At 50.6% G+C, this 22,462-nt stretch overlaps 1 protein-coding gene across 2 annotated transcripts in view; it reads left to right on the forward strand.

The window, feature by feature from the left end:
• SHROOM2 (shroom family member 2) overlaps positions 1 to 22,462 on the forward strand; it is a 137,888-nt gene that overhangs the window by 51,367 nt on the left and 64,059 nt on the right. Inside the window, exon 2 of one of the 2 annotated variants that reach the window (XM_088833545.1) lies at positions 18,536 to 18,687. In XM_088833545.1, the coding sequence (XP_088689671.1) occupies positions 18,536 to 18,687 (152 nt within the window). Of the gene's footprint in view, positions 1 to 18,535; positions 18,688 to 22,462 lie in introns of those variants that run through there. The other variant, XM_088833546.1, reaches the window with a different exon arrangement.

The raw sequence follows: 22,462 nt of genomic DNA on the forward strand, positions 1-22,462 counted from the left end.
AAGGGTGGGACCAGATGTTTCTGCCTCTTTGATGTAGAGACAAAGGCTTTCCCCAGAGGCGTCTAGCTGGCGTCTGCTTCCGCCAGCTCCCGTCCGCTTCCGCCAGCTCCCGTCCGCTTCTGCCAGCTCCCATCTCCGGTTAGGACCAGCCCGGCCCCCACCCACTCGCTGGTCAGAGACCGACCGTGTTCCATCCCCGAGTCCGCATGGACGGTGGCTGGGGCACAGCAGGAGTATTAGCCATTGCAGACGGCCTGATCCTGGCAGTGACAGAGCGTGCACCACCCCCACCTCCCCTAAAAAAAATACAATCCCAAGGAATCCAGGCAGAAGCAGGACCCCGAAGGTCAGTCAGGCCAAGAGTGGGGAGGGACAGACAGGAACTGGAGGCTGGGCGCTGAAGGGGTCGCCTTGGTGTGCAGGGCACTTCCCTGACTGGGGGTTCTACCTGCAGAGAGGAGGCGTGTATGATGGGAACGGCCCAAGCCACAGGCTGCCCACTGAGGGCTAGGCGGATGTGACTTTCCTCTGCAGCTGTTTTCTTAGTGGTGGGGGAAGTCTCACCGAGGTGTGTTTTTGTTTTTGTTTTTTTGTAACATTTATCAGATCACTTCATGGGAAATAGATGGGGAAACAGTGGAAACAGTGTCAGACTTTATTTTTTTGGGCTCCAAAATCACTGCAGATGCTGACTGCAGCCATGAAATTAAAAGACGCTTACTCCTTGGAAGGAAAGTTATGACCAACCTAGATAGTATAGTAAAAAGCAGAGACATTACTTTGCCAACCAAGGTCCGTCTAGTCAAGGCTATGGTTTTTTTCCGTGGTCATGTGTGGATGTGAGAGTTGGACTGTGAAGAAAGCTGATCGCCAAAGAATTGATGCTTTTGAACTGTGGCTCTGGAGAAGACTCTGGAGAGTCCCTTGGACTGCAAGGAGATCCAACCAGTCCATCCTTAAGGAGATCAATCCTGGGTGTTCATTGGAAGGACTGATGCTAAAGCTGAAACTCCAATCCTTTGGCCACCTCATGCGACGAGTGTACTCACTGGAAAAGACTGATGCTGGGAGGGATTGGGGGCGGGAGGAGACGGGGACGACAGAGAATAAGATGGCTGGATGGCATCACCGACTCTATGGAGTGAACTCCGGGAGTTGGTGATGGACAAGGAGGCCTGGCGTGCTGTGATTCATGGGGTTGCAAAGAGTCGGACACGACTGAGCGACTGAACTGAACTGAAGACTTCCCTGGTGGCTCTGATGGTAAAGAATCTGCCTGCAATGCAGGAGATCCGGGTTCGATTCTTGGGTCGGGAAGATTCCCCTGGAGAAGGGAATGGCAACCCACTCCAGTATTCTGGCCTGGAGAGTTCCACGGACTGTATAGCCCATGGGGTTGCAAAAAGTTGGGCATGACTGAGCGACTTTCACTTTCCACCCTTATGGCCCAGTCTCCTCCTAATGACCCCCAGCCCCTTAGACCATCACATTGTGGGGGGCGTTTGGGTTTCTTTTTCTTTTTTCCTTTTTGGCCTCATCATATGGGATCTTAGTTCCCCTACCAGGGAAGAAACCCATGCACCCCTCTGCCCCGCATGCACGGGAGTCTTAACCCCTGGACCACCAGGGAACTGCCCCGGGGCAGCGCAGTTGGTTTTCAGGAGGACACCCCAAGCATTTTGCCTGGGGCAATATCCGTGAAAGGACTTTTTCCAGAAGCACAGCCCTCGTGATGGGTGAGATCACGCATGTGTTTACCTGATAAAAAAGATGAAGGCTTGCAGGGAGCTCTGACTTCACCCCAAGGGAAGGCAAGGTGGCCTCCTCTGCTGGATCCCGCCCCTCACCTCTCTGGGAGCGGCAGCCTTATCTGAACAAGCGCCCCTGCTTCTTTGAAGCAGCCCCGAGGCCTGTGGCCCGACTGTTGCAGACAAAACAGCCGCCCGTCTCCCAAGCCGGGGGCACTTTTGTTCTTGTGTCCAGCAGTTCCTCTTCCTGCCTCTCGATGGCCTATCGGCTCCTGCAGGCTGCATTTCCACTTTGTAAACTGAATGATTAAGTGGTTCCAGTCGTTTCGGTGCTTGAACGTCCCCACTGCTCGTTTGCTTCAGGTGTCTGAGAACAGGGTTGGAATCGAGGGCAGGACTGTGTTCCCACACGGCTGGGGAGCCTGCTTGCGTTCGCCCCGACTTGATAAGGCGTGAAAGCAACCCTGAAAGGGGGAGCGGGCCGTGCTGTGTTCCTCCCGTGGTATAGGGTGAAAGCGGGCTTTGGACAAGGGACCCTGTTGTCCCCCGCTGACGTCTTTTCCTCCCCTCCTCCTCTCGGTTTGCCCTTGCCAGAAGCATTGTGAGACAGACTTTGGTATCGGAGGGAGAGATAACCATTGGGGTTTGGCCTCCAGGAGACGAGAATCTTGGACTGGGGCTGGTAGCTTAAGCAGAGGGCTGTCAGCGGGGTTCAGAGGACTTCTTATGGTGGTCCCCTGGTTCGGACTCCGAGATTCCGCTGCAGGAAGCATGAGTTCGAAGCCTGGTCGGGGAACTAAGGTCTTGCATGCCACCTGTGGCCAAAAAATAAATAAAAATGGGGGCGGTTGGGGCGGGTAGCAGAGAGTTTGGAGCCCTGAGTGGTAATGCAGCAGGGTATTTGGGAGGCTGGGAGGCGGCTGTTGGTTCCAGAGTGGACATGGTGTTGGGGGCCCAGGAGGGTTGGTGGAAGTGAGCCAGACACGGGGTGCAGGTGTGAGTGGAGGGGACCCCAGCCCAGCACAGCTGGGAGGCAAGAAAGGACCATTTCTCTGGGGAGAAAGGACAGACGCTTCTTAGTCGCCGGCCTGTGATGTTCGGGCAAAAGCTCATAATGTGCAGAGACTTGCCAGGTGGCTCAGTGGTAAAGAATTCACTTGCCAATGCAGGAGACAGGGGGGTTTGATCCCTGGGTCAGGAAGACCATCCCTCTCTGGAGAAGGAAATGGCAACGCACTCCAGTGTTCTTGCCTGGAGAATCCCATGGACAGAGGAGCCTGGACAGAGGACCATAGCCTACGGTCCATGGGGGGGTCGCAGAGTTGGACATAGCTCAGTGACTTAGCACGTACGCACGGTGTCCAGAGCAAGGCGACAAGTGGTTAGTTTTGCCTGCTCAACGGTGGGACTGGACTGAACACAAGGCCTCCACTCGGCCCGATTGGCCAGCCTCTCTCCCATTGCTGGTGGGAGATCTTTCATTTGGGGGGGCCACGTTGCACGGCAGTGGCGTGACTTGCGGGGTCTGGTTCCCTGACCAGGGGTCGAACCCGCAGCTTCTGCATTGGAAGTACAGCGTCTCCACCACTGAACTGCCAGGGGAGTTCTTGCAAGACATTCTGTGGGAGGCAGGAGGCTGCTGGAGTCCTCCCGCGGTGGATGCGTCTTCACAGGGCGGGAGGTCGAAAGGGCGTTTCAGAGCTGTCCTGTCTCCTGTTTGTGTGTTCCAACCATGGGTTGTCATGAGTGTGGCTGGCACTTTATCCTTTCTCAAGCGGAGGTTCCCAGGTGGGAATGATAGCTTTTGTCCCTCAGGGTATATACTGCACAGTATCTGGGGGCATTCCAGATGTTATTGGGGCGGTGGTAGGGGTGGGGGATGCCGCTGACATCCAGTGGGCAGAGACTAGGGACGGCGATCGTAGACATCCTCCAGGTAAGGGACAGCACAGCCCCGTCTCAGAGGAATATCCAGCCCTGAACATCACTGGTAGCTGGGGGGAGAAACATGGTGAGGTATCCCAGTGTTCAGCTAGCCCATCTGTATTTTATTTATTTTTATTATTGTTTAAAAAAAATGTTTATCTATTTGGCTGCGCTGGGTCTTACTTGTGGGGCACACGGGATCTTTGATCTTAGTTGTGAGATGTGGGACCTTGTACCCTGACCGGGGATCAAACCTGGGGCCCCCTGCATTGAGAGCTCGGAGTCTTTGCCACTGGGCCACCGGGACGTCTGTATCCCCTGTTTTTTTTTTTTTTTTTGGCTGGACATGTGGCTTCTTTCTGTGTTTTGGCTGGTATGGGTGGTGCTGGTGTGGTCATTCTCACACAGGTCTTTTGGTGAACACACAGGAGACTTGAAGGTTTTTCCACCTGTTTTCCCAACTGGTCATAGCAATTTTTGCATCCACCCCATGGACAGAGGAGCCTGGACGGGTCCATGGCGGGTGGCAAAGAGTCAGACATGACTAAGCGACTCACAGAACAACAATAAACTGTGCATAAGAGTTGGCTGGTGTTACAGGCAGCCCAGGTTTCCATCGGCAGGTGAAAAGTTAATGGGCACGTGGTGTACACATACAATAAAATATTAGCATTAGAAAACGGATGCTCCACACCGCCTGCGGTCATGTGCATGAACCTCCAGTGCCATAACCAGACCCAGAGGGACAGGCCGGTGGGACTCCACTTACACACGGCATCCTCAGGAGTCGGGTTCTGGAAACGGAAAGGCAGACCGGCTGTTGCCAAGGACTGGGAGAAACGCTTGATGAATCCAGTGTCGGTTTTTGCAAGGTGAATTCCTAGGGCTCACTTACACATCATGTAATTATAAAGAACGCTGCTGAACGGTACACTTAAAAACGGGCGACACATCTTATTAAAAAACAGTGTCAGCGATTCCGTCTATGACTGTGGCATGCCCTGTCAGCTATTTAGATCACTTCTTCCAGAGCAATGTTTTGTAGTTTTCGGGGTTCAAGTTTTGCCCTCCTCTTTTTAATCAAATTTGGGCTTCCCTTGTGGCTCAGCTGATAAAGAATCCACCTGCAAGGCAGGAGACCTGGGTATGATCCCTGGGTTGGGAAGATTCCCCTGGAGAAGGGAAAGGCTACCCACTCCAGTATTCTGGCCTGGAGAATTTTCCACGGAGTGTATATTCCATGGGGTCGCAAAAAATTGGACACGACTGAGCGACTTTCACTTTCATGAAATTTATCACTAGAATTTCTATGCCCCTTCAGGCTATTGTAAGTGAAATTGTTTTCTTCATTTTATTTTTGGGTTGTTTGTTCATAGTGTGTAGAAAGGAAATAAGTTTCTGTATGTTGAAAAAAATGGTGACAATAAATTTTGTGTGGGGTGGGTTAAAGCACAATTTTAAAAAACTTGTTCACTCGCTAAGTCGTGTCCAACTCTTTGTGACCCCATGGACAAGGACAGAAGGTGAAAGTGATGCAGAAGTGCCCAGTGCCCTCTAGTTTCTTTTCACCCCCCATCACTGCTTATCTTTCTACCAGGAGAGGCCCAGCTTCCCTGTCCTTCACCATCTCCCGGGGCTTCCTCAAACTCATATCCATGGAGTCGGTGATCCCATCCAACCATCTCATCCTCTGTCGTCCCCTTCTCCTCCCGCCTTCAATCTTTCCCAGCATCAGGGTCTTTTCCAATGAATCGGCTCTTTGCATCAGATGGCGAAAGGATTGGAGTTTCAGCTTCAGCATCGGTCCTTCCAGTGCATATTCAGGACTGATCTCCTTTAGGATGGACTGCTTGGATCTCCTTGCAGTCCAAGGGACTCTCAGGAGTCTTCTCCAACGCCACAGTTCAAAACATCAATTCTTCGGCACTCAACCTTCTTTATGGTCCAGCTCTCACATCCGTGCATGACTTCTGGGAAAATCATAGCTTCCGCCTTCTATCCTTGGACAGAGTTTCCTTTGGACCCAATCTAATGAACCATATGGAAATAGAGTTTCTAGAAAATGTAGTCCCCATTCTCACGAAGAGGACCCAGAGCTATGCCTAAGTTAGGAACACCTGACCTGTGCATATAGCACATATATCAGAGAGCCAACTGTGGAGAAGGCATATTTGCTTTTTTTCCCCTTTGCTCGATTGCAGAAACCACAGTCTGTAAACGATAACATCTTTTTCTTTTAATTAGTGGATAACTGCACCACAATGTTGTGTTCGTTTCTGCCGTACAACACTTGAGTCAGCCACGGGTGCGTGCGTGCTAAGTCACTTCAGTCGTGTCTAGCTCTGCGACCCCATGGACTGTAGCCCGCCAGGCTCCTTTGTTCATGGGAGTCTCCAGGCAGGAATACCGCAGTGGGATCGAACCCGAGTCTCTTATGTCTCCTACCTTGGCAGGCGGGTTCTTTACCACTAGTGCCACCTGGGAAGTCCAAATCAGCCCTGAGCGCACACATATAAACGATGACGTTTTTTTAGAGAGGTATTTGTGTCTTAGCTTGAGAACTTAAATTACATTTGTGTGTGTGTGTTTCAAATGGGGGACGTGTGGTCTAGTTTCCACATAATCCATTTAGGTGAAACGTTTGTAAGACACCCCCCCCCCCCCATTTGTGAATGGCGACGTGTTGTATTTTAGAAGTTTTCTGTGAAGCTGTATAGCAGCTCATCACGGGTAAAAGAAACTGTAGGTTGAAAATAAAGAGTCAGAGCTTATAGGATAGCTGAATTTTGGGGTTTACTTCCCCCACAAACAGTGTGGTATGATGTTGAGAATAAACAGAGTATCTTGATAACTGAACTTTGCGGTTTACTTCCCCCGCAAACAGTGTGGTATGCCAGGACTTAGAAAGCAGCAAATAGCTTTGGGGTGTTTGTAAACGGAGCAATCTCCCTTTGACACTTAAGCGTCTCGTTTCCTCATGTTAGGAGTGGGGACCGTTTGTCATTGAACTTGAGAGTCCAGGAGCCTCCCCTGGGTTCCAGTCCTGATTGGAATGCCAGCAAATTCTAGATAACATGTTTTGTAAGCATATTAAAAAGCAGAGACATTACTTTGCCAACCAAGGTCTGTCTAGTCAAGGCTATGGTTTTTCCCGTGGTCATGTATGGATGTGAGAGTAGGACTGTGAAGAAAGCTGATCGCCGAAGAATTGATGCTTTTGAACTGTGATGTTGGAGAAGACTCTTGAGAGTCCCTTGAACTGCAAGGAGATCCAACCAGTCCATTCTAAAGGAGATCAATCCTGAGTGTTCATTGGAAGGACTGATTCTAAAGCTGAAACTCCAATACTTTGGCCACCTCATGCGATGAGTTGACTCACTGGAAAAGACTCTGATGCTGGGAGGGATTGGGGATGGGAGGAGACGGGGACGACAGAGAATGAGATGGCTGGATGGTATCACCGACTCGATGGACATGAGTTTGAGTGAACTCCGGGAGTTGGTGATGGACTGGGAGGCCTGGCGTGCTGGGATTCATGGGGTCGCAAAGAGTTGGACACGACTGAGCGACTGAACTGAACTGAAATGATACTTGCATAAGACTCTGACTTTGTAACGTATTTTTGTAATTTGTCTCCCTTTTATTCTTCTCATGGTCCTGGGTTGTCAGGCCCCCGCCCCCCCCCAACTCTTGTCCGAATTCTTTTGAGTGGAAAACTGAGACTGCTAGCAATAAGGTGGGCTTCATTCTCCAGTTCTCTCCAGTCGGGCTTCCCTGCGGGGCTCAGACGTTGAAGAATCTGCCTGCGATACTGGAGACCTGGGTTCGATCCCTGGGACGGGAAGATCCCCTGGGGGAGGAGGGCATGGCCACCCACTTCAGTATTCTTGCCTGGAGCATCCCCATGGACAGAGGAGCCTGGCGGGCTACGGTCCATGCAGTTGCAAAGAGTCAGACCACAGAGCGCTTTCAGTTCTCTTTCAGTTCTCTCAGCTGTGCAGTGAAGTGGTAGGGCTCAGTCTGAAGTCCTGGCGCCTTCGCCCTCATCTCTGTGAAAGCATCCCTGATTGTCAGCCCCTCCTCCAATCCTGTGGGCTGACTGCTCCCTGCTCTGTGATGCTGGGGCCCGTGTATGCCTCCATCGCTGTGCTTGTCACATGGAATTGTCTATCCGTCAGGGTCCGGCTGGGAGGCAGAAAGCGTGCTGTAATTGGAACAGGGGCTGCTTAATAGAAAGCAGGCTTCTGGGCACTGGCCACATACCAACACCCCTGCTGGCTTGTCCGTCGGGCGGGGTTGTGCGGTTGCCATGGAGACCAGAAGACAGCCCCCACCCCCCAACAAAGCTTAAAATACCATATGGCTCTCTCGGTGCAGAAATTTGCCACCCTGGGTGTAAAGAATTACTGTCAGCAGATGATTCCTTATTATCAACTTGGTGAAGAATGACTATCCAGGTGCTCCTTGGGGTAGAGAGAGCTCTGAAGAGGACGGCAGCTGGAAGGAACAGTGACCCCACTCTCGGGCTTGAGGCCAGTGACCTCTCTGATGCTGGGAAAGATTGAAGGCGGGATGGGGAAGGGGACGACAGAGGATGAAGATGGTTGGATGGCATCACTGACGGGGCGGCTGCGAGTTTGAGCATGCTCCGGGAGCTGGCGATGGATAGGGAGGCCTGGCGCGCCGCAGTCCATTGGTTTGAAAAGAGGCAAGACACGGCTTAGCAGCAGAACTGCAAGGAGATCCAACCAGTCCATCCTAAATGACGTGAGTCCTGAATATTCTTTGGAAGGACTGATGCTGAAGCTGAAACTCCCAATACTCCAGCCACCTGATGCGAGGAACTGACCCTGATGCTGGGAAAGATTGAAGGTGGGAGGAGAAGGGGACGACAGAGGATGAGATGGTTGGATGGCATCACTGACGTGGTGGACACGAGTTTGAGCAAACTCCTGGAGTTGGTGATGGACAGGGCAGCCTGGCGTGCTGCAGTCCATTGGTTTGAAAAGAGTCAAGACGCTGCTTGTCGTCAGGAGCAGGGCTGACTTCAGAGGGAAGCCCTGTCCTCCAGTGTCCCTCTGGTGCCCTCTGCTGATGACAACTCCCAAGGCACAGCCTGCCCGGTCCCCCCCACCCAGAGTTCCCTATGTCCAGCCCCAGTATCACCACTCTGCTGGTGACTGGTGGTTTGCACTTAAGATGCACTGCATTGCTGACTGGCGTGGCAGTGGAATGGGTGCCCTCTGCACACCTTTCTCCTGGGTTGTGACTTCCCCTCGCCAGGCAGGGGTGTTCCAAAAATGGCCCCTGAATGTTGCCCTGCAGACAGCATCCCCTCCCACGGGTTGGCATGCGTTCTCCGGAGTGCTGTGCTGTCCCTGAGGGTCAGGACTCCGCAGAGCCCTGAGGCCCCGGACGTTCACCCCTCCTGGAGAGCAGGCACGTACCTTGGGCTTTGTCTTCCCCTGGGGAGGCTGTGGGCTCTGGGCTCAGAGTTGAACAGTCCTTTCGGGGTTCCCTGTCTAGTCTGGCTTGGGTTCTGAATTGCTCCCACTAACCCCCTGATGCAAATTTCCTTCCCTTTGAGTTTCAAAAATTGCACTGTTTATGTATTTGATGCTTTTGAACTGTGCTATTGAAGAAGACCCTTAAGAGTCCCTTGGACTGCAAGTAGCTCCAACAAGTCCATCCTAAAGGAGATCAGTCCTGAATATTCATTGGAAGGACTGATGCTGAAGCTCTCTAATACTTTGGCCACCTGACGGGAAGAGCCGACTCATTAGAAAAGACCCTGATGCTGGGAGAGATTGAGGGTAGGAGGAGAAGGGGACGACAGAAGATGAGATGGTTGGATGGCATCCCTGACTTAATGGACATAAGTTTGAGCAAACACCGGGAGATGGTGAAGGACGGGGAAGCCTGGCGTGCTGCAGTCCACGGGGTCGCAAAGAGTCAGACAGGACTGAATGACTGAACAACAATTAATGTATTTGTTTTTGGCTGTGGTGGGTCTTCCTTGTTGCACAAGGGCTTTCTCTAATCACGGCAAGTAGGGGCTCCCCAGTAGTTGTGGTGGACTTTCCTGGTGGCTCAGACGGTAAAGACTCTGTCTGCAGTTAGGGAGATCCGAGTTCCATCCCTGGGGTCGGGAAGATGCCCTGGAGGAGAGCATGGCAACCCACTCCAGTATTCTCGCCTGGAGAATCCCAAGGACAGAAGAGCCGGGCGGGCTAGAATCCACGGGGTCGCAGAGAGTCGGACACGACTGAGCGACGAACAGTGTCCTTTTCCAGCTGTGGCGCCCAGGCTTCTCATTGTGGTGGCTTCTCTTGTTGCAGAGCGTGGGCACTAGGCCTTCCTTCCATCCTTGCAGCACGTGGGCTCAGTGGACGCAGCTCCCAGGCTCGAGACCATAGGCTCAGTAGTTGTGGCCCATGGGACTAGTTAGTCTGCAACGTGTGCGATTTTCCCAGACTAGGGATTGAACCTGTCTCCCCTCCATTGGCAAGCAATTCCTATCTATTAGACCACCAGGGAAGACGTCCCCCCACAACTGTTTCTTAAAGGTCTCCTTGAGCAGTCAGTATCTTTCCTGTTTCTCTGTGGACTTCTGGTCGCTAACTGCAGCCTCTGCTGCCTCCAGGCCTTTCAGACTTCTCGTTGGCCTGCTCTATCCATCAGCCTGGCTCTGTGCGCTTCTCCGGGCCACGTCTGCCTTTCTTGGTCTTGGGTGCCCCGTGTGATGCAGCCCTCACATTGGCATTGAGTGGAGGGAGTGTGTTAGAATCTTCAGGGTGCACCCTTATGTTCTTATGTGTGGGACTAAATACAGACTTGCTCATCTGAATCTGAAATGTATGAGGTGGGTTTTGGGGTTTCTCCTTAGGCTTTTTTTTTTTGCATGTGGAAGTGGTTACCACTTTTCTTGTTTTTTGAGATAACATTTTGTCAAGCATGAGGAAAGTAATTTTCCTCTCTAATTGAAGTTTTATTGGTTGTTTTGAGGATTTGTACACAGTTTAGTGTGTACACCCTTCCTTTTTAAAAAATTAATTTATTTTAATAACCTAATTACTTTACAGTATTGTGGTGGTTGTTGCCACACATTGACATGAGTCAGCCGTGGGTGTACATGTGTCCCCATCCAGAACCCCCATCCCACCTCCCTCCCCATCCTGTCCCTCAGGGTCATCCCAGTGCACCGGCCCTGAGCACCCTGTCTCATGCATCAAACCTGGACTGGCGATCTGTTTCACATACGATAATATACATGTTTCAATGGGATTTTTTCAAATCATCCCACCCTTGCCTTCTCTCACAGAGTCCAAAGGTCTGTTCTTTACATGTGTCTCTTTTGCTGTCTTGCAGATAGGGTCATCGTTACCATCTTTCTAAATTCCATATACATGCATTAGTATACTGTATTGGTGTTTTTCTTTCTGACTTACTTCGCTCTGCATAATAGGCTTCAGTTTCATCCACCTGATTAGAACGGATTCAAATGTATTCTTTTTAATGGCTGCGTAATATTCCATTGTGTATATGTACCACAGCTTTCTTATCCATTCATCTGCAGATGGACACCTAGGTTGCTTCCACGTCCTGGCAATGGTAAACAGTGTACACCCTTCTTAATGTATGTACTGAACATTTAAAAAACTACATAGTTTCCTTTCTAATAAGACATTCCAGTGACCTTCTAGCCTAAAATGCGGAAGCTACTTTTCCTTAAGAGGATACCAAATATTGATAGGCTGTACCATCATATAGGTCCCATTAACTCATCGCTTAATATCATAAGCACTGCATGCTCAGTTTGCAGTGTTTCATGGCATGTTCATTGGCACATCATGGGAAACTGGCTTGTCATGATGAGGGACAAGAAAAGAGCCAAGATCAAGGAGTGCTTTTCTTTGGGAAGTGATTCTGCTCAAACACCTGAGAGCTGAGGTCATTTTAAATGTCCAAGACATATTTTGTGCACAGTTGAGTATGCTTTGTGTTGTTGGGTTAAAGAAATTACTCCCCCCTGTGGAATAGTCAGCTGACGCTCAGGACATGTGTGCTGGGCTAAGTTGCTTATGTCCAACTCTGTCCAACTCTGTGCAACCCTGTGGACCATAACCCGCTAAGCTCTTCTGTCCATGGGATTCTCCACTCAACTACTTTGCCAACCAAGTCAATTACTTTGCCAACCAAGGCCCGTCTAGTCAAAGCTATGGTTTTTCCAGTAGTCATGTATGGATGTGAGAGTTGAACTATAAAAAAAGCTTAGCACCAAAGAATTAATGCTTTTGAACTGTGGTGTTCCAACCAGTCCATTCTAAAGGAGATCTGTCCTGGGTGTTCATTGGAAGGGCTGAAGCTGAAGCTCCAATCCTTTGGCCACCTGATGCAAAGAACTGACTCATTGGAAAAGACCCTGATGCTGGGAAAGATTGAAGGCAGGAGGGGAAGGGGACGACAGAGGATGAGATGGTTGGATGGCACCACCCACTCAATGGACATTAGTTTGAGCAATCTCCGGGAGCTGCTGATGGGCAGGGAAGCCTGGCGTGCCGCAGTCCATGGGAGTGCAAAGAATCGGAACTGAATTTAGAGTTCCTGGGAAGCTTGAATTCCACAGATTGCTGATAAGATACTCCCCGGGATTGTCCAAGGAGACAGAGACCAGTGATGAGAGCATGTGCAAATCTGGATACATTTCAGTGGAGGTTTTTGATTCCCCCCCGCCCCCCAGGCTTTTCTGTTACCAAAGATGCACTTTCCAATTGCTTTGCAATTGAATCCTCTAACTGGATGACTCGGCTGTCTCTTCAGAGACAAGGGAACTCGGGAGGGTGACCAGGGAGGTGACATCAGTGATTGTCCTGGGTTCTAGAAGCCTGTGCTGTCTGTCTTAACGCTCTCCCCTGGATGGCTTTCTAGTCATAGCTGATAAGTCATGGGTGTGATTCATGGCCTTTGAAATCCGATGTTCGTAAACGTTCCTCCCCCTTCCATTCTGATCCCCGGTGGTTGCAATTTGATTTTCCCCATCCGTCAAAGCTCCACGTCTGAGCTCTGCTGCACACCCCTTTCCTGCAGTGGCTCTTGCCGTCCATCAATGAGTATGTCCCTCTACCTGCCTTCCCAGCTGCCAGAGTCCTTGCTTACGTTCACATTCCCTGCCCTGTGTTGGTTTTAGCACATGCGGTTGCTGATCTGTGATGTGTTCTGGGCAGGAGAGATGCTTTTTCCTGTCTACCTGTAGGGTGAAGCTGCTGGACACATTTGCTCGCATGATACAGGGTCACTCCCCTGCTTCCGTGCTGGGCCTTCCGGGACCCCCCTCCCCCACCCCGCCCCACCACTGCCTCCAGGGTATCCTTCCGGCTTCTGGAACTCAAGGTCAAATTCCTCATCTTCCTCTTTCCGGCCTTATCTTCAAAGGCTCCCCTTGCCAGGGTGCCGCGCTTTCCAGGCTGACATTCTTCAGACGGGCCCGGGTCCTGACCCCTTCCCGTGGAATGTCCACCCCCATCTCTGCTGGCCCTTTCAAGTTGCTCTCCGGGGGTGAAGGTCTTTCATCTCCAGCCCCGAGGCCTGCCCCTCTCACCCCCACTGACCTGACTTCGTCCCTTCCCGAGTGAGTCCTGGCTCCCACGAGAATCGGGGTCCGCCCCGCCCTCGGTGGGTGTCACCTTCGATCATCCGTAACAATGTCCGTTGGATGAAGTATGAAAGCTTGCTTCCAAAAAGACATCCATGGACTGGTGTTCTTTTTTTTTTCCCCTTCCCTCCCTCTTGCTGTTTCCAGAGTAGACGTTTCCATCAGGACAATCTGCTCATTTTTGGACACTTCGAAGCCCTAAAAACGCAACAGGAGTTTGGCAAGCAAAATTCCAGTAAATAATCCAAACCAGAATATTCGGCCTGGCGAGTGCACTTGGGGCTTTCCTTCTGACCGGGGTACATAGAGAGGCATCGTGGGTGGGTGTGGATTCCTTTGTCCTTGCCTGCTTGCCTTTTTGTAAAGGGAGTTGTTCCCCCCCCCGCCCCCCCCCGAGCAAAGGACACTGAAAACTTTGCCCGGTGGTTGTAGAACAGGACTGCCCCGTTTGCGGCTCCTGCAGACCATGCCCTCTGCGACTGGCAGTGCCCAGCGCTCTCTTGACTGTTAAACAGAGGATGGCGATAAAAGGAGCCTGTGTGTATGCAATGCACGATGCGTTCGAAGCGTGATTCATCATGGGGAATGCACGATACACTATACACAGCTGACTGGCACAGCCATATTCCTGGGACCCTAGGGCCGGCTTCAGGCCTGGGCTTCACCAGGTTCAAGCCTAATAAAGTCTTCCTCACGGGAGAAGCTTGATGGGGTCAAGAGTACAGACCCGAGATCTTCAAAGCTGCCTCGTCTGCAACTCTTTTCACCACGAGTGCGAAAAATGTCGGACAAATGCTTTGTCTTGAAGGCGAGGGAGCCGAGGCAGGCAGAGATACCTGGCTACTCTGTCTCCCAAACCTGGAGCCGTTTTTTTTTTGCTTGGAGTGTAGGTGGAGTGTGGTTTGGGTGAGGCAGACGGGCTGCCTTGGAATGCGGTCTTTGCGGCTGGAGCAGGAGCTGGGAAGTCTTTGCAGATGAAAGGAAGCAACATGATGTGTGCTTTGGGCTTCGGGATGAAGCCAGACCTTTGTTCAAGAATTTTTTCATTTATTTGGCTGAGCCAGATCTTCATTGAAGATCTTCTGTCTTCATTGCAGCGTTCAGAATCTTTAGTTGTGGCATGTGGGATCTAGTTCCCTGACCGGGGATCGAACCGCGGGCACCCTGCATTTGGGAGCTCAGAGTCTTAGCCACTGGATCTCCAGGCGAGTCCCTTAGCCAGACGTTAATGATGGCGCTTTGAGAGAGTCTCGTGTGCCAGGGTTTGCGGGGATGAGACGGAAAAGCCCACCAGGTCGTGGCTGAGTCGTTACGGGTGATGAGTTGCCTGTAGGAAGGGCTACCTTCAGAACCTGTCCTAAGACCCTGCAGGTTCCTCCATCATCAAGGTTTCACCTAAAGGCTTTCTCGTGATGCTCAGATTCACCAGCTCTGCACGTGTCTGCTTGTCTCTTTGGGGACACCCACCCCTTCTTTCTCTTCCGTCTCCTGCTCCTTCATCCTCTTCTGCCAGGCAGCCCACGGGTTCTGTCCTCCGCTGTTCATGGGTCTGTTTTCTGTGTGGGCGGCCTCCATCCCTGCCTCTCCAGTCTTTTAAGTTCGTTCCCCTGCTGGTCATTCCATCTTTTTACCCCGGGGACTTCCACCTCCCGCCCACCCCAGCTAACTGCCCACCAACCCTCCGATTGGACACAGCCCTTGGGCACCCCCAGCTGGGGCATGTCGAAACCTAAACTGTCCACCACGTATCCTTCACCTTGGCTGTTTCTGGCTGAGTGTGTAATCTTGTCCGGGTGGAAGCTTATTAACGTTGGGATCTGTCATTACATAAGGATTAAAAATCGTCTAGACTTGGAAACCGGTTGTTAGCCAAACGAATTGCTTCATAGTTCTGTTCGGAGTGGTCATTTTGTTTATGGTGTCAACTTGCAATAAATAATTGACTCTGTTACCCTAAGGAGGGGTTGAGCTGCCCTCGGGTCCAGGCGGAGAGTCGGGTCCAAGTACCACGTAGTTTCATCCTTGAGCCTGTCAGTGGCTTCGTTTCCAGCTCTGCAACCCCCAGAGGAGGAACGTTTCTTTGCTTTAGTGCCTGGTGAGGTTTGGAACTGATTTTCAGGTCAGCCCTGGCATATAGTGGGAGCACAGCAAACTTCCAAAACTGTATTCTGGTGTGCACATAAACAGTCATCTTTTTTTGCTAGTTTTCCTAGCAGTTTGTAAAAAGAATGGCTTTTTGGTGTAGAACAGGGCTTGGCAGCTTTTTCTTTTTAAGTAACAAGCCAAGTAGTAAATACTTTTAGCTTTATGGGCCCTGAACTATTCCATTCTCTCCTGTAGCAGTGTATAAACAAATGGGTGTGGTTGTATTCCAGTAAAATTTTATTTACCCCCCCCCCCCAAAAAAAAAAGACAGCTGGCTGGATTTTTTTGCAGGGAGGGGGAGGGGAGGGCATGCCACCTAGCATGTGGGATCTTCCCTGGCCAGGGATGGGACCAGGAACTCCTGCATTGGGAGCACAGAGTTTTAACCACTGGACCATCAGGGAAGTCCTAGCTGGCTGGGTTTGATTGATGGGTCATAGGGCTTCCCTGGTAGCTCAGCTGGTAAAGAATCCGCCTGCAGTGCAGGAGATCGCGGTTCGATTCCTGGGTCGGGAAGATCCGCTGGAGAAGGGACAGGCTACCCTGACCCACTCTAGTATTCTTGGGCTTCCCTCATGGCTCAGCTGGTACAGAATCTGCCTACAGTGCAGAAGACCTGGGTTTGATTCCTGGGTTGCGAAGATTCCCTGGAGAAGGGAAAAGCTACCCACTCCAGTATTTGTGGGCTTCCCTGCTGGCGCAGACTGTAAAGAATCTACCTGCAGTGCAGGAGATCTGGGCTCGATCCTTGGGTTGGGAAGATCCCGTGGAGGCGGGCATGGCAACGCACTCCAGTATTCTGGCCTGGAGAATCCCATGGACAGAGGAGCCTGGAGGGTTGCAGTCCATGGAGTAGCAAAGAGCCGGAGATGACTGAGAGACTAAACACGGCACAGTTTGCCGGGCACTGGTAGAGAAAGTACGTTGGTTAATTGATGGTTTACTCGATGCTTAGTTGGAGTGTGACTATGTAAGAAAAGCTGGGTTAAGGATTTACGGATTGAAAATTCTCAGGATAAAAGTCGTAAAACCCTTTTAAGGAGTCGGTCGGTCCACTTGTTACACGTACTGTGTGTAACTCTGAGTCGGGAGTGTTTTACGTACACGGGTTCGTTCCCATGGTCAGGAACAGCTGAGACCTGTGGTCTTGCCACAGATAAGACCCCATGCCACAATGAAGACGGGAGATGGCACGTGTTGCAAGTAAGACCTGGCACAGCGAAATAGAGAAAATTTTTTTTTAAACTAGTCTAGCAGGTCCTCAAAATGTTTACATTAGTTTCCGTATGACCCCGCCATTCTACTCCTAGTTGTACACCCAAGGGAAATGAGGATGCATATTCATAAGTGTTCTTGTGCCCGTTGGGGCACTGACAGCCAAATGTATGGATGTGAGAGTTGGACTGTGAAGAAAGCTGATCGCTGAAGAATTGATGCTTTCGAACTGTGGTGTTGGAGAAGACTCTTGAGAGTCCCTTGGACTGCAAGGAGATCCAACCAGTCCATTCTAAAGGAGATCAGTCCTGGGTGTTCATTGGAAGGATTGATGCTGAAACTCCAATACTTTGCGAAGAAGTGACTCATTGGAAAAGACCCTGATGCTGGGAAAGATTGAGGGCATGAGGAGAAGGGGACGACACAGGATGAGGTGGTTGGAGGGCATCACCAACTGAATGGACATGAGTTTGAGCAGGCTCCGGGAGTGGGTGACGGACAGGGAGGCCTGGCGTGCTGCAGGCCGTGGGGTCGCAAAGAGTCAGACACGGCTGAGCTACTGAGCTGAACTGACTGAGTAGCCCAATAAGTAGAAACAAAGTAAATATATCCATCCCTGATGAACAGATAAATCGAATGTGGTCAGGCGGTCCGATGGAGTGTCACTCAGCCATAGAAAGGAACGGAGTTCCCACACAGGGGTCAACACGGACGCACATCACGTGTGGAAAGACACACGTGATGGAAAACTCATCACGAGTGAAAGAAGCCAGACACAAAAGCCCACCTGTTATATGCCTTTGTGTATATCAAATGTATACAAATGTATACCTATTGTATGCCTCTGTGTATTTCAAACCAGGCAACTACCACAGTAGTTGTGTGGTTCTCAGGGAGGGCTGGAGAGGGACTGCTGACAGACACGACGTATCTTCTGGGCGAAGGAAGCCTGTTCTCAGCTGGGTGGGTGGTGACGGTAGGACAACTCTGAGTACAACCAACAGTCCATTCATTCGTGTGTACGTGGGCGGATTGGCGTGTCTTTGACTTATAGCTAAATAAAGCTGTTACAGAAATAAAAAAATAAAACATTGAAAGAAAGCTGTTACAGAAAAAGTCCTAGGTGCAGGACTTTAAAAAAATTATTTTATTTTATTTTTGGCTCTGGTGGGTCTTTGTTGGTGCTTGTGGGCTTTATCTAGTTGTGGCAAGTGAGGGGCCCTGTCCACTTGCAGCACGTGGGTGTCTGATTGCGATGGCTTCTCTCGTTGCAGAACATGGGCACTTGGGCGCAAGGTCCTCAGGAGTTGCGGCCCCCCGGGCTCTGGAGCCCAGGTGGTTGTCATGCATGAACTTACTTGCACTGTGGGACATGGACTCTTTCCTGACCAGGGATCGAACCCGCGTCTCCTGCGTTGGCAGGCAGATTCGTTAACCACGGGACCCCCAGGGAAGCTCTGGGTGCAGGATTGATGGGCGAGACATAACTTGTCAATAATTTTAAAACACCCATCTCTTTTTTTTTTTTTTATGGAAGGAAGGAGATCCAGAAAGCAAAGGGGTCCGTCTGGATCCCCTGTTTATGGAGTGTGTACTCTGCTGCTCCTTGCGTAAACGGTAGGCCTTGCAGGTGCAGGCCGGATGAGGGGTACAGACCGGGCGAGGGCTGCATCCCTGGGCTCCCGCCTGGAATCGGGGCCCAGGCTGGATCCTTTTCACTCCTGGGTCGTGCTGAAACCAGTCCAAGAACCGGTGGGAGGCACAGAGCTGTCACCGACACGTCCTCCTGAGGACTGGTGTGCTCATTCCGGGGTGCGGGGAGCTCATGGACCCTCTTTCTGCGCTGCAGGTTGAAGAAGGCAGCAAAGCCGCGGCCGTGGACAAACTGCTGGCGGGAGACGAGATCGTGGGCATCAATGACGTCGGTCTGTCCGGGTTCAGACAGGAGGCCATCTGCCTGGTGAAGGGGTCGCATAAGACCCTGAAGCTGGTGGTGAAAAGGTAAGAGCTGGGCGTCAAGCCTTGTTTACGGACAGAGATGAGCAGGCCAGCAAAGCGTGGAGTCTGCTGGCTGCCCTGTGTCAACCGTGGCAGTCCCGATATGGACGTGTGTGTGTGTGTGTGTCTGTGCATATGTGTGTGAGCGTGTACACTTAGGAAGGACACGAGGGATTCATCTCTTGGCCAAGGATGAATCCAACATCACAAGTTTGAAAGATTTCCTTTTCTTTTTTTTTTTAACTTAGTTTTATGCTGGACTGTAGTTAACTTAGCTAAAGCTCCGATACTTTGGCCACCTGATGCAAACGGCTGACTCTTTGGAAAAGACAGCAAATTTAATGTTATACATATATATATATATGTGTGTGTGTGTGTGTGTATCTCCACTCTTTTTTAGATTCTTTTCCTGTGCTTGTCATAGAGTATTGAGTAGAGTTCCTGGTAACAGTCAGTTCTTACAAGATTCCTTCTTTCATTACTGCTGAGTGTTAATTTTTGACTTATGATGTGATTTTCATTCCTTAAATCATATCCCTGGCAATAGCTGATGCTGTGAATGAAGCCAAGTGCCATGGTCCGTTTTTAACACAAGGTGGCAGGCTACTGTATTTTCGGGTCTCATGCTAACGTGGAGTGAGGTACATGGATATCCAGGTGTTTTTAGCACTGTGCTGAGCTCTGGGGCGGGCACGCGTACTTGCTTAGAAAGCAAGTTGTGAATAGGAGTTGGGATAATTTGAGGGGGTCAGAGAGCGAAATTGGGGATGTGATGCTTTTTCATCCAGGAACTAGAACAGTACAGCTGGGCAGCTTGGAGGTGTTGGTGATTGTTTTGGGCCATGCTGGCTACACAGCTTGCCGGCTTCCCCTGGTAGCTCAGCTGGTAAAGAATCTGCCTGCAGTGCAGGAGACCCCGGTTCAATTCCTGGGTTGGGAAGATCAGCTGGAGAAGGGATAGGCTACCCACTCCAGTGTTCTTGGGCTTCCCTGGTGGCTCAGCTGGTAAAGAAACAGCCTGCAATGTGGGAGACCTGGGTTCGATCCCTGGGTTGGGAAGAGCCCCTGGAGAAGGGAAAGGCTATCCACTCCAGTATTCTTGCTTGGAACATTCCATGGAATTCTTGCAAGATCTTAGTTCCCTGACCAGAGATCAAACTCAGGGCCCCAAAGTGATGGCGCCAGAGTCTTAACCACTGCACAGCCAAGAAATTCTCGTGACTGCTTTCATATAGAGAAATAATCCTCCGCTTGGTAGTTCACAGTTGGCTCATTCACAGTACAGTGTTGACCTGCCTTTTTTTAAAACAGAATTAGTCCAGTCTTTTCCAAGATGGGCTCTAAATTTTAAAAAGTAAATTGACCTCCCCTCCCACTTCAGTTTTTAGTACAGACTTGAAGACACATCCCAAAGGATTTTAATTTTTTTTTTGGAACCAAAATAGGATCCACAGAGAAAGTGAAGAAGGAAAAAGTTTTGTTCTTTGCCGCATTAACGGAGCAGCCTCATTGCTCCATGGAATAGGCGATTATCCTCGTAAATCAGAAAACTAGTGTCCCGGCGTGGCCGTTTCCGAGCCCCTCGGGGTGGAGGGGACGTGAGAGATGCTGTCGCGGTGTAGCGTTTCTTTGGGGTCACCTCATCGACCTCTGCACTTTTAAAGAGAAGCCTTTGGGGTTCGGTGTGGTGTGTTCCCAGGGGTCAGCAGCAGGTTTGGTCCCCCGGGAGTGGTCAGCTGCAGTGACCCCAGAGGGTTCGCTTACTGCCAAGGGGTCGGAACAACCACTCTTTAGGGGTGGCTGCTGGAATACCAGCTACAGTTTTCTCCAAGTGTGATTTTTTTTTTTATTCTGCATTTATCAGTACTGAGAGTGATGCGTGGACGTGGGAAAACATTTCACTTTTCTTGTCGTCATTAAGTATTTATTATTTTTTATTTGGGTGTGCTGGGTCTAAGTTTTGGCACCTAGGATCTAGTTCCCTGACCGGGGCTGGAACCCCTGGCGCCGTGCATTCAGAGCGCAGTTTCTTAGCCACTGGACCACCAGGCAAGTGCCAATATTCACTTTCAAAAGAGAATTGCATGGAATCCATCAACCTTTCTCCGACCCCAACTCCATCCCCTCGTTTTGCCTCTCTGGAGAGCGGCCGTGTCAGTACCACGCTCTTAGGTTTCCTTTTAGAAACAGATAGGTGCTTGTGTGTTTACACGTGAAAGTGGAGTGTGTTCCACGTTGACCGCCCTGAGGTCTGACTCATGACTTGTCCTAACGACCCGATGATGCTCTGAGGTCTGAATGGTCCGCTGTGTGGGTAACAGATCCTCTCTGCATGGACGCTTATGGTGCTTCCAGAGTATTCGTGTAGCAGACAGTGCTGTGCTGTGACGCCTTTGCACCCAAGTCCGCGTGTGTGTAAGTCATCGTGGTCCATTCCTTGCCTGGGAGGTTTTGAGTCAGAAAGTACGTGCCTCGTGAAGTTTGTTTTGGCTGCCTTTGTGGATGGGGTAGGTGACAGATGCTTTTGTTGCTCGAAATAGGCCTTTTTGTCCGTGGCAGTGAGGTGGGACACCCTTCCATGTGTTCAGACGCTTGTTCTGAATTCGAGGAACACGTGTAAGGGTCTGAAAACAAGACGATCTGAGTTCTGTTCAGAGCACAAGCCGTGAGAAGTGGTGGTGGGAGGAAGGAGAGGAGGCCTGGGGGCCTCATGGACTGCAGCCTACTGGGCTCCTCCATCCATGGGATTTTCCAGGCAAGAGTACATGTATAACACATTATAAAACCAAAACAAGTGGTTGGTTCTGCTGCTTCTAAAACAAACAAACAAAAAAACCACTTTGAATAACAAGCTTAGATATTTTTAGAAATTTTAAGTCATTTTATATTAAATTTTAATACTGTGTGTAGGTATTATTTGGGCTTCCCAGGTGGCTCAGTGGTAAAGAATCCTCCTACCCATGCAGCAGACGCAGGTTCGATTCCTGGGGTTGGGAAGATCCCCTGGAGGAGGAAATGCCAGCCCACTCCAGTATTCTTGACTGGAGTATCCCATGGCCTGAGGAGCCTGGCGGGGTACAGTCCATTGACTTTCAAGAGTCGGAGACAACTGAGCAACAGAGCACGCCCACAGGGAGGTTTTATTTTGCCTATTAGAAAACGCTGAAATGGTTTTTGCTTAGAAATATGAATAAAATTTCATAAACTGGTGAATTTTACAAGCCAGGGAATTAGTTAATATTAGAATCTGTTACCGTCCCCTGGCACATGGTGAATTCCTGCTTTAAATCCTGACGATGCACGTAGTAAGAACTTTTAAAACTCCATTCTTTGGCTGTGCCAGATGTTAGTTTCGGCATGTGGGATCTAGTCCCCTGACCAGGAATTGAACCTGGGCCCCGTGCATTGGGAGCATGGAGTCTTAGCCACTAGGGTTCCTTCAGTTCAGTTCAGTCGCTCAGTCGTGTGCGACTCTTTGCGACCCCATGAATCGCAGCACGCCAGGCCTCCCTGTCCTCAGCTGCTAGGAATGCCCAGGAAGTCCTGGGAGTGCTTTTAAGATTGAGTTCTTAAATCAGCCACATGCATCCTGCTCCTGCTTGGTTGCTCAGTCATGTCTGACTCTTTGCCACCCCATGTCTGACTCTTTGCCACCCCATGGACTACAGTCCGCCAGGCTCCTCTGTCCATGGGATTCTGTGGGCGAGAATACTGAAGTGGGTTGCCGTTCGTTTCTCCAGGGGATCTTCCCGACCCAGAGATTGAACCTGAGTGTCCT

The sequence above is a fragment of the Moschus berezovskii genome, chromosome X (genome assembly GCF_049115385.1).
Source record: "Moschus berezovskii isolate FMDL1 chromosome X, NW_MosBer_1.0, whole genome shotgun sequence".
NCBI classification, from domain to species: domain Eukaryota; kingdom Metazoa; phylum Chordata; class Mammalia; order Artiodactyla; family Moschidae; genus Moschus; species Moschus berezovskii.